Source organism: Lupinus angustifolius, chromosome LG13, assembly GCF_001865875.1.
Source record: "Lupinus angustifolius cultivar Tanjil chromosome LG13, LupAngTanjil_v1.0, whole genome shotgun sequence".
NCBI classification, from domain to species: Eukaryota; Viridiplantae; Streptophyta; class Magnoliopsida; order Fabales; family Fabaceae; genus Lupinus; species Lupinus angustifolius.
This window is the reverse complement of record NC_032021.1, coordinates 2,897,447-2,912,757: the sequence shown is the minus strand read 5'-3', so window position 1 is coordinate 2,912,757 and position 15,311 is coordinate 2,897,447. Positions and strand designations below refer to the sequence as shown.

The following is a 15,311-nucleotide window of genomic DNA, read 5'->3' as shown; positions in this document are numbered from 1 at the left end:
ACTTCAAGGTTCTCTTAAGGCTCATGAGCAAAGGCTCATTGAGAGATCCTTTGATAAATCCATCAATCAGGCCCTGCAAGCACGAGGGTCCAAGAGATGAGGATATTACAATAGGGGTGGAAGTAGAAACGGAGGAAGGGGGAAGAATTCAAAGGCAAGAGAACAAGTTTTCAATTCCAAGATCAAGAAATGCATGATTATGATCACCCTATTAGCACAACAACAAGAAAAGGAGGATTCAACAATTGGAAATGTATGAAGAAGAGGATAGACAGAAAAAAGTCAAGTGTTTTAACTGCAATAAGGTTGGCCACTTCTCAACTGAGTGTCAAGCTCCTCCAAGCCAACTTGACTCTAACATCAGGAACCATAATGAGGCACACATGGCAAAAGAAGAAAGTGCAAACAAGGATGAGGAGAGTCTTGTCCTACTAATGATGACAACAAACTAGAAGAAAAACAGTGAGGAAACTTGGTATATTGACTCTGGCTTGTTCTAACCACATGATCGGCCATAGAGTCTGGCTTGTTAACTTTGATCCAAGCAAAATGAGTAAGGTCAGGTTTGCTGATAATGGAATGATTCAGGCAGAGGGTATATGAGATGTTGTGATAGAAAAGAATGATGGAAGGAAAGTAATGATTACAAATGTGCTCTTTGTACTCAATATGAAGAACAACCTCGTAAGCTTGGGATAGTTGCTTGAGAAAGGAGTCTCAATCAACATGAAGAATGGATACTTGGAGATTTTTTATTCTACAACAAGAAAGATCATGAGGGCTGCCATTGCACAAAACATAACTTTCCAAGTAAGTCTAAATGCAATTGAATCACAATGTCTCAATCTTGAAGTATTATCTAATGATACATGGTTGTGGCACATGAGATTAGGCCACCTTAACTTTAATGACCTTAGTCTCATGAAGTCAAAAGATATGGTTCTTGGACTACCATAATACAGAAACCAAAAAAGGTATGTGATAATTGCTTAATCAACAAGCAATCAAGGACCGCTTTCAACAACTTTACTACATCTCAGGCCAATAATCTCCTACATATAGTATATTCAGATGTTTGTGAGCAATTAGAAGTACCTTCTCTAAGAGGAAACAAGTACTTTATAACTTTTGTAGATGACTTCAGCGGGAAACTTTGGCTCTATTTGATCAAGGCTAAGAATGATATATTTGCCATTTTCAAATCTTTCAAATGCATGGCTGAGAAGCATGCTGAAAAATCAATCAGAATTTTGAGAACAGATGGTGGGGTGAGTTCAACTCTAAAGAATTTGAGGCATTCTGCAATGAGAATGGAATTCTGCATGAAGTAACAACACCATATACTCCTCAGCACAATAGTATTGTTGAAAGGAGAAATAGAACAATTCTGAATATGGTAAGGAGTATGCTGAAGTGTAGGGATCTGCCACAAAGTTTGTGGGGAGAGGCTGCAACAACTGCAGCTTATGTGCTGAATCATTGTCCTACCAAAAGACTTGAACAAAAGGTCCCTAAGGAAGTTTGGATAGGTAAGAAGCCATCAATCAAACACTTCAGGAATTTGGGATCACTTCTACTACAAGCATATACAAGACCAAAGGAGGAAGAAACTAGATGATAAAAGTGAGTCAATGATCTTAGTTGGATATCATCCTACAAGATCATACAAATTGCTCAATCCAAAAACACTTCAAGTCATATTTAGTAGAGATGTGCAATTCATTGAATCTAGTTCTTGGAAGGAAGTCAAGCAAGTCACTGAACCTATCATACAAGTTCCTCTTGAATGGAATCCATGTGACCCCAATTATGAATCTCAACAGTTGGATGAGATTGAGCCACAATCAGAGACCAGGACCAATGAAGTTGATGCAGGAAGACCTACCAGAATAAGAAGTCTACCTGTTGGATTGAGAGATTGCTAAATCTCACCTGATGATGTTGTTACTAATTATGGGGAACTAGTTCAGTATATTGCCTTATTTGCAGACACTGGGCCAATTACAATTGATGAGGCAGTTAACAGCAAAGTCTGGAAAAAGTCTATGCAAGAGGAATTGAGGTCCATAAACAAAAACAAGACTTAAGAGCTAGTACAACCACCAATAGACAAAGTACATATTGTTGTAAAATGGGTATTTAAAACTAAACTGAATCTAGAAGGGGTTGTGGTCAAGCATAAAGCAAGACTTATTACAAAGGGGTTCATGCAGAGAGAAGGAATTGATTACTATGATGTATTTGCTCCAGTTGCAAGATTGAATATTGTTAGGTTGTTGGTAGCCCTGGCTAGCTGGAATAACTGGTGTGTGGGGCAATTAGATGTCAAGTCAGTCTTTCTCAATGGTCCCCTTGAGGAGAAGGTAAATGTCAAGCAGCCACCAAGTGTTGAAATCAAGGGCAATTAGGACAATGTGTATAGGCTAAGAAAGGCCTTGTATGGGCTAAGACAAGCTCTATGAGCTTGGAACAAAAGGCTAGATGCATTCTTCCTAAGTTCATGATTCAATAAATGTGATGTGGAGCATGGTGTGTATGTGAAGAACCTGAACAAATGTGACACCCTAATCATTTGTCTTTATGTGGATGATTTTCTAATCACATGAAGCAACTCAGATAGAATTGAAGATGTGAAGCAAAGCCTCAAGTATGAGTTTGAAATAACTGACTTAGGCAAGTTATCCTACTTCCTTGGGATTGAATTCATGCAAGTTGAGGAAGGAATCTTTATGCATCAAAGAAAGTACACACTAGATGTATTTAAAAAGTTTAATATGGTGAATTACAACCCTGCTGAAACACCTGGAGAGGCCATTCTAAAGATGGATAGATGTGAAAATGATTTTGCTGCATATAGCACCCTGTTCAGACAAATTGTTGGATGCTTAAGGTTCATATGTTATACCAGACCAGAAGTTTCATATAGTGTTGGTTTAGTGAGCAGATTTATGAATGATCCTAAGAAATCTCACCTTGTTGCAGCCAAGAGAATTTTGAGATATCTAAATGCCACACTTAACTATGGAATATTACTCCATAATCCAATAATTGCATATTGCAATTGGTAGCCTACTCTGATTCAGAATGGAATGGTGATTTGTTAGAGAGGAAAAGCACCATAGGGTATGTGTTTCTACTCTATAGTTCACCATCTCATGGTGTTCCAAGAAGCAAGAGGTTGTGGCCTTGTCAAATTGTGAGCAAAATATATTTTTGCTTGTCATGCTGCATACCAAGCCTTATGGATGATTTTACTACTTTATGAATTGGAGGTTGAGTTTGGAGGCACAGTGGAACTACTTGTGGATAACAAGTCTGCTATTAGCCTTGCAAAAAATCCAGTAGCCCATGGACGAAGTAAGCACATTGAAAGGAAATACCATTTCCTTAGAGATCAAGTGGGAAATGGCAGATTAAGCTTGAAGCATTGTGGGACAGATTTACAAGTTGTAGACATAAAGATCAGGTCTTTAAAGCTAGATAGGTTTTGAGAACTAAGAAGAATGTTAAGTGTTGTATGTTTGTAATAGTTTTGAATTAAGGGAAAGTATTGGATATTTTGTAATTCAAGTATGACTAAAAACATAAAGTAGTTATGTTAGGTATAACAACATACTATAAATATAAGTATGTCATTCTATCACATATACTTCTCAATCTTATTTTCCCTTCTACATCTTCTTAAGTGAATCTATGAGTTTGAGTGTTAACATTATCTTCTTCTCCAACAAAAACTCACTTTCAATTGAATAATTCTAATTATCTTAAGTATTTGTATATACATTCTAACGGTACCTTCTGTGGCATACTCTTTTTTATTGCATAATATATCATATCTCTTTAAAAATAATTAAAAAATTGTGATACATAATCCAAAGTTGATTGAGGACTTCTCACTTTGATATATGATTGAGAACTTAATCGGACAATATTTTTTCCTCAATCAATAATGTTATTAACTAGATTGACAATTTCATATTTTAATAATTTATATAATGGATACAAATGTATAGGATGTATCAATAATACGAGGGTTAGATGGGATTAGAGACAGACTGATTGAGGGGCTAAGTCGTTTTGGATTATGAAAGTTTTAGTTTGACCAAATTAAATCAAGTTAAACTAAAATAACCTAAGAAGTTATAATGTTATACTCTATTCAGATAAAAAAGTCGAGAAATAGTATTCTATATAATAATATATAATTATTAATTATATATTTATATAACTCTTAATTATATATGACCTTATCCAGTTTGACCAGACAATTCAACTAGTTAAATATAATACCAGACATCTTTGATATTCAGATGAAGTTGCAAAATATGATATGTATTTAAACTCTACTCACATTCAATTAGTAAGGAGTTGATTTATCGATTAAGCAAATTTAGACTATACACTTGGTAAAATATTAATATTCAATTCCTCATGATCACACTTATTATGCAAGATAACCGCAATCATATTCATTCGCATAAGGGTGAGGGAACACAAGACAAAAACTACTCAAGTATAAGACAAATATCACTATTTTCTAAAAGAAATAACGCAACCAACCTCATTAATGTATGTTTTTTATTAAAAAAATATTTTTCATTAATTAATTAAATGTATGATAGTGTTACTTAATTTTTAGTTTTCAAATTATTTCTTTTTTCCATCTCATTGTCAAGACTGGTTAAGATCGTCTTACCACTAAAATCTTACTAATTTGGCTATTGATCATGCATGAGTGTCTAACTTATGTATAAGAAATGACAATAAGATATGGTCAAGTGAGCACATATAAAATTGTAAAACTCTACTATTAGATTGACATTGTCGCTTGAGTAGTACAAGTTATCCTTCTCAACATAATAAACCTTACTATAGGACTCATTGTGCTGCTTGAGCATCGCATACATGTGATCCTCCTCCACATGATAGATGTAAGACATGTTTGTGACAATGATAGTCTAAACAGAGGTAAAATAAGGTGGTCAATCACGATTAAAGTACCCAATGTCAATCTGGACATCCAAGTAGCATGACAACCCACCATGATTAAAACACTCATTGCTAGTTTGGACAAAGATGTAGCAGGATCGTTAGTCATGATTAAAACACGTACATTAAAATACAGCTCACACTACCTCTCTATATGAGTGTTCAAGGTCAGTTTGGATTGATTTTTAGACAAAAAATCATTCAATCTAAACACGTAATTAACTTGTGATCTAGTCTAATTTTTTATATTAAGACATCTAATTCAAATATTATATGAAATTTTGGGTCAATTTTTTTTATAAAAGTTGGCATTGTTCATACACTTCAAAACTCATAAACATAACTAAAATATTAAGTCAAATACACTTTAAATTAAAAGGTTTACATGCATTCACGTTAATATTATCACAACATTATTTACATTCACTATAAAAATATAATATCGCTAGTCCATAACTTTGTTCGTAGCACCATGTTAAGATAAGCAAACAAACAAAATATTGTATTAACTTAAAAAATCACTATATCAAATATGAAAACATAATTATGGTCACTGGGGAAAAATATTATATAAATAAAAAAAGATTTTCTCATTAAAAGAAAAAATCAAATGGACATAATGGGAATTTGATATTGATTATTGTATTGTATATATGGTATGGTTTGGATCAATCCGGTTCCTAGAGTTGGATTCAAAAATCAAATAAGGCCAATTGTTCTTAAAAGATCAATCTAATCATGTTTGGCTTTTGTTGTTTCAATTTATTTTGGATTGATTTTGAGTTTAGTTTTTGGACTAATTTGAATTTGAACACATATTTCTCTATAAGTAGAGATCGATAACCCTTCTAGAATAGTTACTCACTCTTATATACTCTTACTCTATTTTATTTCTTTGCATAAAACACTTATATAGACTTGTGCCTCAAAATCCATTTTCAGGGATCTATCAAAGATAATTCAAAATTCAAGGCCAACTCTTGTTTAGATACCATAGAGATATCCAGATCCATTTTGGCATACCACTTATGCACCAAAAAACATTCTTAAATTTTATGTATCAATAGAGTCAGGTTTTAATTTTAATTCTAAAATACATCAACTTTAGACATAGTGATACGCATTTTTTATTTTCATTTTAGATTTATCCATCCGAGAGATACCCCCAGTGTAAGTGGTCTGTTATCACTTAAGTTTGTGTATTGGGTGGGGATCACTCATGGATCAAAGGTACTTCTAGGAATTGGGTTAAGGCATTATTTACTCTTTGTGATTGTATTAAATTTACTTATCAATTAAATTTTTTCTCATAATAATAAAGAATAGATCAGGTTGCCTAATCAAATGTTAACAATGATAAAAGACAATAAACTCGGTGTGTAAAAGATAAAACATATAAATTTAAAAATTATTAGAATTGATAATAGTAAATTATTAGAATTGATGATTTTATAATTTAAATAATTTAAAATTGCAGAATTAACTCTTATTGAAGAATGACTCCAAAAAGATTGATAATATATAACTCCTTAAAACGTATATAGAAGATTGATCATGTGTAATCTGAAAGTGATAGGAAATCATAAGATATATGTATCCTAGATTCAGTTCTAACAAAATCGTAAATACAAATAAAAAACTACCTTTTATTATAAAAAATTATGATTAAAATCGTATACCGCTTAGTTCTTCCTTCCAAATTTAATTGTCATTTTAGCATGACACATACAGATTGATACAATTATTTAATGTGTCAATTATTAATGTAAAATGTTCTATTAGGACCAAAATACTCCCATAAACTCTTATTGATCACTATATCACTTTATTTAGTGGAATAAGGATAAAAAGAGGAAATATCTAATACATATTCGTTTTCTAAAAATGACCAACAATGTGAAAGAAAAAAAAAACTTAAAAATGTTAATGTCACAAACAGATGGGATAATAGGAGTGAAAACTTTTTTTTACTCTCAACTATATTCTTCATTCTATGGGTAAGGAACTTGTTGTGAAATCTTCATCTATAGGTTACAACATTTCTTCCCGAGCTAAGTGAAATCTTTATATAAGTGAGTTTGACACCACATCTTGACCTAAAACCTTAAGGTATTATATTAGGTCTATGGGTCCATCAACTGATATGCTCTTTAATTCATTCATTTTTTACCCAATGTGAGACTTCTTCATTACACTTGGAATACCCAACATCTTCCCCTCAAGTGTGAATTCTCATTCGAGTATTGGATACACTAGAGCTCAGCTCTCTACCCACTTACACCGTCGTTGGCTTATTTTTTTCATCAACGGAACACGCCGCCTTGACCTCTCGCCAGGAAGACTTTCGACACAAGGATCTCACATAGATCTACCGATCACTTGTCGCTTCAATACTTCGTTGAGCCGCCGAACCATCGGCTCTGATACAACTTGTTGAAAGATCTTTATTCATGAGTTACAACATTCTTACATGGGCTAAGTGAAAGAAGCATGTAAGTGGATTTGATACCATATCTTGACCCAAAACCTTAAGGCATTAGGTCTATAGGTTCATCAACTTATATGCTCTTTAATTCATCCATTTTTGCCCAATGTAAGACTTCTTCATTCACACTTTGAATACCCAACATAACTAGTCCTTATGGCAGGCGTGTCATTTCAACCAGTATTGCTATCAAGAATCGAATTTTTGATTTTTAGTCTATCTGAAAATCTAATAAAATCTTATACTATTAAATCAACAACTTATAGTTAGTAAAGACTTATCTCTTTATTAATGGAAAGTATCCTAACACTTGATTTCTAATGAGTAGATTTATCATTAAAAGTTGCATTTCCCTTTATTTTTTGAAGTACTTATCTCTTCATTAATAGAAAAGTATCCAAACACATATATATCATTTTTTTCTTTCAAAATTAGGGGCCTAATTTGTCAACATTACATGAGCAAAACTTGTATAGAAACTAATATAACACATTATATTTGAAGACAAATGTATTTTATGTTGTTTGATATTATTATTTACGACTAAATTTTAATAACAATTAGATTTTTAATATGTTAACAATATTTTATTGATTATCTCTATATGTATGTCTTTATACAGGTCTTTCTCGTATGATAAAGAGATGCGTTATTTTGGAAGCGCCACATGACAAATACATCCTTTTCCTATTCTGCATTTTTGATGTTTTTACATTTTGGGAGGATGAGTGTATAGGCCCAGGTTTGCGGGGTAAGGGGAGCACGTTCGCTTCAAACATGCGTCACGTGGAGGAACCACCTGTTCACGTGAAGGCGTCAGAATTTATGTTTTCTCCTTTTCAGATTTCATCTCTCTTCTTTTCTTCTTCTTACTTTTTATAGATTTCAGAGATTCAGTCACCAATCTGAGCAGAATTAACTCTTCCTTTTTCACTTTTTGAAGTTCCTCAGTCTTATCTCTCTTTCTACTTCATGCATGTTGCATCAACTATATTATTAGAAATTTTTAATAATCTTCAAATATAATTCTACCATTTATTAGCAGTATAGTTTAGTAGTCCTTATTTCTTCTAATTCTTTTCTCCTTTTTAGGATATATTTTTAAACTTACTAATTAATAATGTACTTACTTATTACTAACAAGCATAACAAGCATTTTGAGGATCAATTTATTTCCATTTAATATAGTTAAACATAATACTTCCAAAATTAACAATATCATTAATCTCGTCTTAACAAAATGCCTCAATAAGTATCGACAAACAAATGAATAATACACAATGTATAATATTATATCCTTACGAGTTATGAGAGAAAATATTATTTTCCATATTTTTCAAATCATAAGCGAAACAATATTATCATTGAAATTTATACTCAATTGAATAATTCTAATTATCTTAACTATTCATATATACTCTAACATTAACCCGTATGATATACTCATATCCTATTCCTCTAAAATATATCACAATTTCACATTCTGATATATGATTAGATAATATATTATATTCTGTCGATCATGTTATTTGAATAACTATTGAGAATTTCACATTTCTGTAGAAGAAATGAAGATTTATATGGTATGCCTTTTTTATTTTTCTCCTACAAAAATAGTTGTAACATTTCTCAAACTCTATATATAGACTTATGCCATGCAGTTAAGCTATAATATTAATAAAATGTACTAAACTGCTGCCTAGCCAAACCAACTCCACTTATAGGCTTAAGCTTCAAGGCACAATACTAAATAGACATAATCAGTTTCCAACACTATAAAGTTTAAAAATCTTCATAGTCTGCTTTCATATTGTGTGTTTGCATGAGAAAAGACACTCATAGCTGAATAAGAATTGAAAAAGAGTATGTGGTATTCAATTTCTTGCTTTCTTCTTATGGTTGTTGTGCTTAATGTGGCTAATGCACAACCTTTAGTCCCTGCTTTGTTCATATTTGGAGACTCTGTTGTTGATGTTGGTAATAATAACGATAGATATATTGTGGTTAAATCAAACTTCCCTCCTTATGGAAGAGATATTGAGAATCACAGTCCAACAGGAAGATTCTGCAATGGAAAGCTTGCCACTGACTTCACAGGTACTTTTTTTATGTAGTCAGTAAGTTTTTAAGAGTAATGAAAGAAAATGAAATAAGTTGGAACCATAAAATGACTCTCAAGTATTTCCTTTTATTTTTCGCTTTCTCAGAAAACCAACTCGCATATAGAATCTTATCTTGAGTTTTAACCTTGTTCTTTTGAGAGAAATAGAAAACTTGAGAGTATTTTATAGTTAAATTTTACAGAATCTTATCATGACTACCAAATATTTCACTTCTCTTAGTTACATTTGAAGAAACAAACTTTCTGTTTATGAGTTGAGTTTTTGATGAAAAGTAAAAGAAATAAAAACTTAAGAGTCATCTCATAATTGTATTTTATGACTTTCAAATGTTTATTTCATTCTCATCCAAAAATTAACTTGCAAATATACTTGTAAATAATAATATTTCATTCCCCTTAGCACACATTCTGTATTTCTCTACAACTAAGATTTGGAACTTTGTTTCATTTATTCATTCATTCACTGCAGCTCAAACCCTTGGATTTACTTCTTATCCACCACCTTATTTCAGCTTAAAAGAAAAAGGAAGCAACCTATTGAATGGTGCAAACTTTGCCTCAGCTGGTTCTGGTTATTATGATTCTACACCCAAACTATATGTAAATACATCTAAAAACTAAAACTTATATTTTTTTGGGTATATCCACCATTTCTGTTTTCATGATTTAAAATGTTTTTAAAGACTTTTAAATCAAAGATTGACAACTTCTTTTCTAAGAAAAGATATGGGGGAAATAAAAAAATATGAATCATCTTCTCTTTTGAGAGGAGTTGTCAAAACTTTGATATAAACATAATAAAGTTACTTGATCATATGATAATATCAAAATCCTGATGTGGGTTTCTTTATGAGTTCAGAATGCAATCCCATTGAACCAGCAGGTAGAATACTATAAAGAGTGCCAGAACAAATTAGTGGAAATAGTTGGGCAATCAAAAGCTTCATCAATCGTATCTGGTGCTATATATCTTATTAGTGCTGAAAATAGTGACTTTATTGAGAACTGTTACATAAATCTTTTGAGATTCTATTCCTATTTCATTCAGGCGTGCTTTCTGAACAACCTTAACATCTTGGCTAAGTTAAGATATTACTCACTTAGATAAAGCTCCCTAGATATTGTTTTTTACTTGCAATTCCAAACATAACTGTGACAGAATTTATATGCATTGGGAGCAAGGAGGATTGGTGTCACAACCTTGCCTCCAATGGGTTGCTTGCCAGCTTCAATCACTCTCTTTGGCTTTAGCAATGAATGTGTGACAAGGCTCAACAATGATGCTATTAACTTCAATGTAAAGTTGAATACCATATCTCATGACTGGCAAAAAATGCTTCCTCTACTCAATTTAATCCTCCTTAGACATCTACCAATCTCTCTGTGACCTTGTGACAAACACTTCTGAAAATGGTATTAAATCTAATTATGCTAAACTTAGACCGCTAATCTTATTATAACTCATGAAGTATGATTCTTAATGTATTTCCTATATGTGTGGCACACATCAAACATCACATTATTACAGGATTTTTTGAAGGAAGGCTTGTTGTGAAAGTGGCTTCCTAGAGGTAGCTATATTGTGCAACAAGATATCAATGAGAATATGTGCTAATGCATCTCAGTATGTATTTTGGGATGGATTTCAACCCAGAGGCAGCAAACAAGTATTTGGCGGATGATATGATTGGTGCTGGCATTTCCCTCATCATAATCAAAACAAAAGCTTTGGATTTCCTATACTTGTGGTTGATGTTGTGTGTGAACTTGGCTTATGCAAAGTTACGAAGTGAAGGAGACTTGGTATGTCCAATTACACAGGACGATACGTGTTTCTGTTTCAACAATGAAGGTAGCTCCTTTTGTTTTAATCCTTTTGGTAATCCCATTTATAAAGTATTCAATATTACCGAAAATGATTAGTCACACTGGAAATTGCAACCGCTACTATAAGGAATGATTATCATGAGAGCGGTGGATATAACCCATTAAACATAGTATTTAATATTATTTACTAGGTTAACATAATTGTAATCATGTGCTGTGAAGACATTATTTAATTAAAGAATAAAAAGGATGAAAAACGGCATTTAAAACCCATACTTAACATTCTCAAAATATAAAATACTGATTTTCCATAATGTAAAATTTCCCTTTTTTGTTTTAAACAACTTTTAAGACACTAGTTAGAAATTTATGTACTCAAGAAGCTAAGCTAGTGATATTTACTTTCTAACAGAAGAAATACTAGGATCAAAATTCTATATTAAAATACCATGACTACTAACTATGTGGGTATAAGTTTTTTTGTATTACCAAATGTATTATCTCACTTTTTTGGGTAAGAAATTAATTCTTTCTTTCGGGGTTTGTAGTTGTACCTCCCAACAAGTGTTACTCCAAAAAATTGAACTTCCAACCTTAGAGATTCAGTGAAACCTTACACCACTAGATTTATACTCTGTCGTATAATTTGATATAAATTATATAAATTAATTTTCTTAATCTATAAAATACATTTACTTAGTATCACTTTTCATTAAAAACTGGTTTCTTACTATTTTTAGCTAAACAAAGGTCATATTAATAAATGTCAATAAATGTCCAGTTAATGAAACAATAAAAATAACTGAATAAATTTTTATTGATAAGATGTATGTATCAGTTTTGAATACATTGTATACTTACCAATAGACAATTTAGTTAATAGATTTATGAGATATAATGTATGAACATTTAAGTTAGAATCTTGACTATTGCATGATATTCTCTTGGAATATTCCCCTCACATAAAAAACTGAACTTATAAAAATATATACAACATTTTTAAATAAAAATATTTCAGTTCTTTTAAGCGGTGCGATATTTTAAAGCACATATTGACATTGCCCAGATAGAAATAAAGTACATTTTTTCCCGCAAAGAAAAGGTGAAACATATTCTGTGGGTGAATTAGTGATGAAAGAAAGTTGACTCTGGCTATTGAGTAAATAAGGCACGCAACACAACTTATAAGTGTTGTCTCCAACCGCATTCATTAATATGTTATGTCCAAATGCAAGTGCTGTTTAAGACTTTTACGTCTCAGTTCTGTTCTGGAACGCCAACCTGGAACTAGCTAGGTCCAAATTTATGACAGAAATATTTTGATGAATTTATGGTGTATGTGTTTATTACGTAATATTTATCATTTATATTTAATTATCATAAAAATTTTAAAAAAATAATATAAATAAATTATGAATTATGTAGTCATGATCATTTCAGGTGTGTCATTACCTTACAATGTCACTTTTTTATAATGAAATTTTTTAGATATATTTGTAAAGAAAATTAGACATATTTGTTTTAATATTATAACATTTTCCTTTACGCCGAGCTATTTTTTATGGCATCATCTCAGTGTCTATGTAGGGGTACACCAGTTCTTCATTTTTAATCCTCTTTTCTTCCAAATTCCAATACATTAGATTAAGTCCATGCTTTTTAGCTTTACATAATGAAGCAATTGGCATCAACACTATAAAAGACATCTGAATTTGGATATGGACAATATCCAAAATATAAGACATGGGGGCAAGACACTATATATAATATTAAGAAAAGAATTTAATATGAAGACGGCAAAAATTAAATTAAGAAACAATATTTTCATCTGATACTCTTCACCATAGTGAATGAAAAAAGATAAGATATACCTCATATTCATCAACTTAGCAAATTGATTTCAGGTAAAGGAATCCAAATTCATTTCATGTTATATCTTACAATTTATATTGTGATATATATATATATAAACTATATATATTTTAAATTGAACATCTATCATAAAATATCCAACATATATATACCTGTATTATTACAATGGCATGGTTGGTTCACTTTAGTTGAGTGGTGCATTTGGTTGACAAAGTAGGAAGAGGACTTGGTGGAATGGGCAATGGGAAGTAACCATCGTCCTTTATTACTGTTTTAACTGAATGTCAGGTTTTTAGTTTTGGGAATGGTGAGATTCTTAATCAGCAGGCGCCGGTTGGAATGAACAATGGGCGAAATATCTCATGCAAAAACGGCTTCACATTATTGAGGTAGGTGGCAAAATAAATATAGACAAGCCTTTTGTTTTCATAAACGTTTTCTGGTTTTCTTATATTGTTAATAAAACAAGTACACCATCAATCACGTAGCAATAGTGAAGTTTGAAACAACATTAAGAATTTGTATATTATGATGTGATATTAAATAAGAGAAAACATGTATTTATTATTAGTGTAAGATTTTTATGCATTGTCAGTCTACCATATCTTATTTATTTATTTTTAATTATTATTGATTCTTCAACAAAAAAAATAATGCAAAGAATGGTGAATGATGTATTAACTGTGTATAAATCTTATACGCTCTTAAATTATCCACCACAAATATCTCAAAATATTAGCTTCATGATAAGTTAGAGGGAGATTAAATCAAGAATAAATCTTTTATACTTACCATTTTGTATCACTATTTGACATAAATGAGAAACAATTATATTGTTGAAAAATAACTTGACTTTTATTAGAAACAAGTTATCAGAATTATTAATGATGGTAATAAAGGGCATGATCCAAATTAATGAGTCTATGGGATTTCTCTTCTATAAAACCTAACCACTGAGAAATAGGCATATGTTCATAGCGTGCTTTACAGCCATACCAATCAGTCAAATCACCATACATCTTAGGCTCTTCACCAATAGTATCTTTTCCGTTATTATAGTTATATTTTTACTCTTAATTTTAAAAATAAAAATGTTATTATAATATAAATAGAATGATATAAGTCATATAACTATTATTTTATTTTGTATTATATTTTTCTCTTCAGTATTGGAAATATAACCCCTCTTTTACCCGGGTTAATTAAATGACTTCTAAATGTTGTAATTTTGGTTATTTAACTAATTTGAAATGTTGAATATAAAAATGTGAGAGGTTAAAATTTAAATGGTACTTTAAATCATACAAATCATATTATCCAAAGTCACCAATCTTGAATTCATTCAATCGAATTCCCTTTTTAACAAATCATTATAAAAAAGACTTTCAAGTCTGTATATTTACACCAAAAAATGAGAAAATAAAACATTAATTATGCACAAGAAAAAAAAGTCAAGTTGATGGAGGCAATGTACATAGCAAAATAATAATGGGTAAGGTATGAATATTATATCAGGCTACCCATTATACACCACATATTAGAAAGATATCTGAATCATATGGATATAAATTTTGATAGAAAAAATTACATACAATATTACCTTATTATCTATTATCCATGTTTAATTATTATTGACATTTTAAATAAACGATAAATGATATACTAAATATACATAAACATTTACATTAATATGTATATATTATATATATTATACTCATAATTTTTTATGTGTGTTCTCATTTTTTTGCATCTATGTATTATACCTCGGTCTATATCCACATTTTTTTGATAAATATAATATTCTTGTTAACTAAGTAATGTAAAAATTAATAAAAAATTATTGAGAAATTGCACGCACTGCTACACAATATACTACTAATGTAATATATCATATTTGAATAAATATTTAGGTGTTTAGCATTTCCCTTTGAATAAGATAACCCTTTGCCTTTATATACTGATTTATTAATGTTGTACCTGTCACTTTTCTTTTCCACACTAATCATGGTTATGCCC

General features: G+C 30.9%; 1 protein-coding gene across 2 annotated transcripts; it reads left to right on the top strand.

Annotated features, from left to right (window-relative positions):
• On the top strand, positions 9,170 to 11,516 carry LOC109325068 (GDSL esterase/lipase At5g22810-like). 2 transcript variants are annotated; one of them, XM_019557210.1, is made up of 2 exons: positions 9,170 to 9,571; positions 11,125 to 11,516. In XM_019557210.1, the coding sequence occupies exons 1-2, from the start codon at positions 9,340 to 9,342 to the stop codon at positions 11,163 to 11,165; spliced, it is 273 nt and encodes a 90-aa protein (XP_019412755.1). In that variant the 5' UTR covers positions 9,170 to 9,339; the 3' UTR covers positions 11,166 to 11,516. The 2 variants fall into 2 exon arrangements, with proteins under 2 accessions (XP_019412755.1, XP_019412754.1); XM_019557209.1 differs by lacking the exon at positions 11,125 to 11,516 and adding an exon at positions 10,066 to 11,113.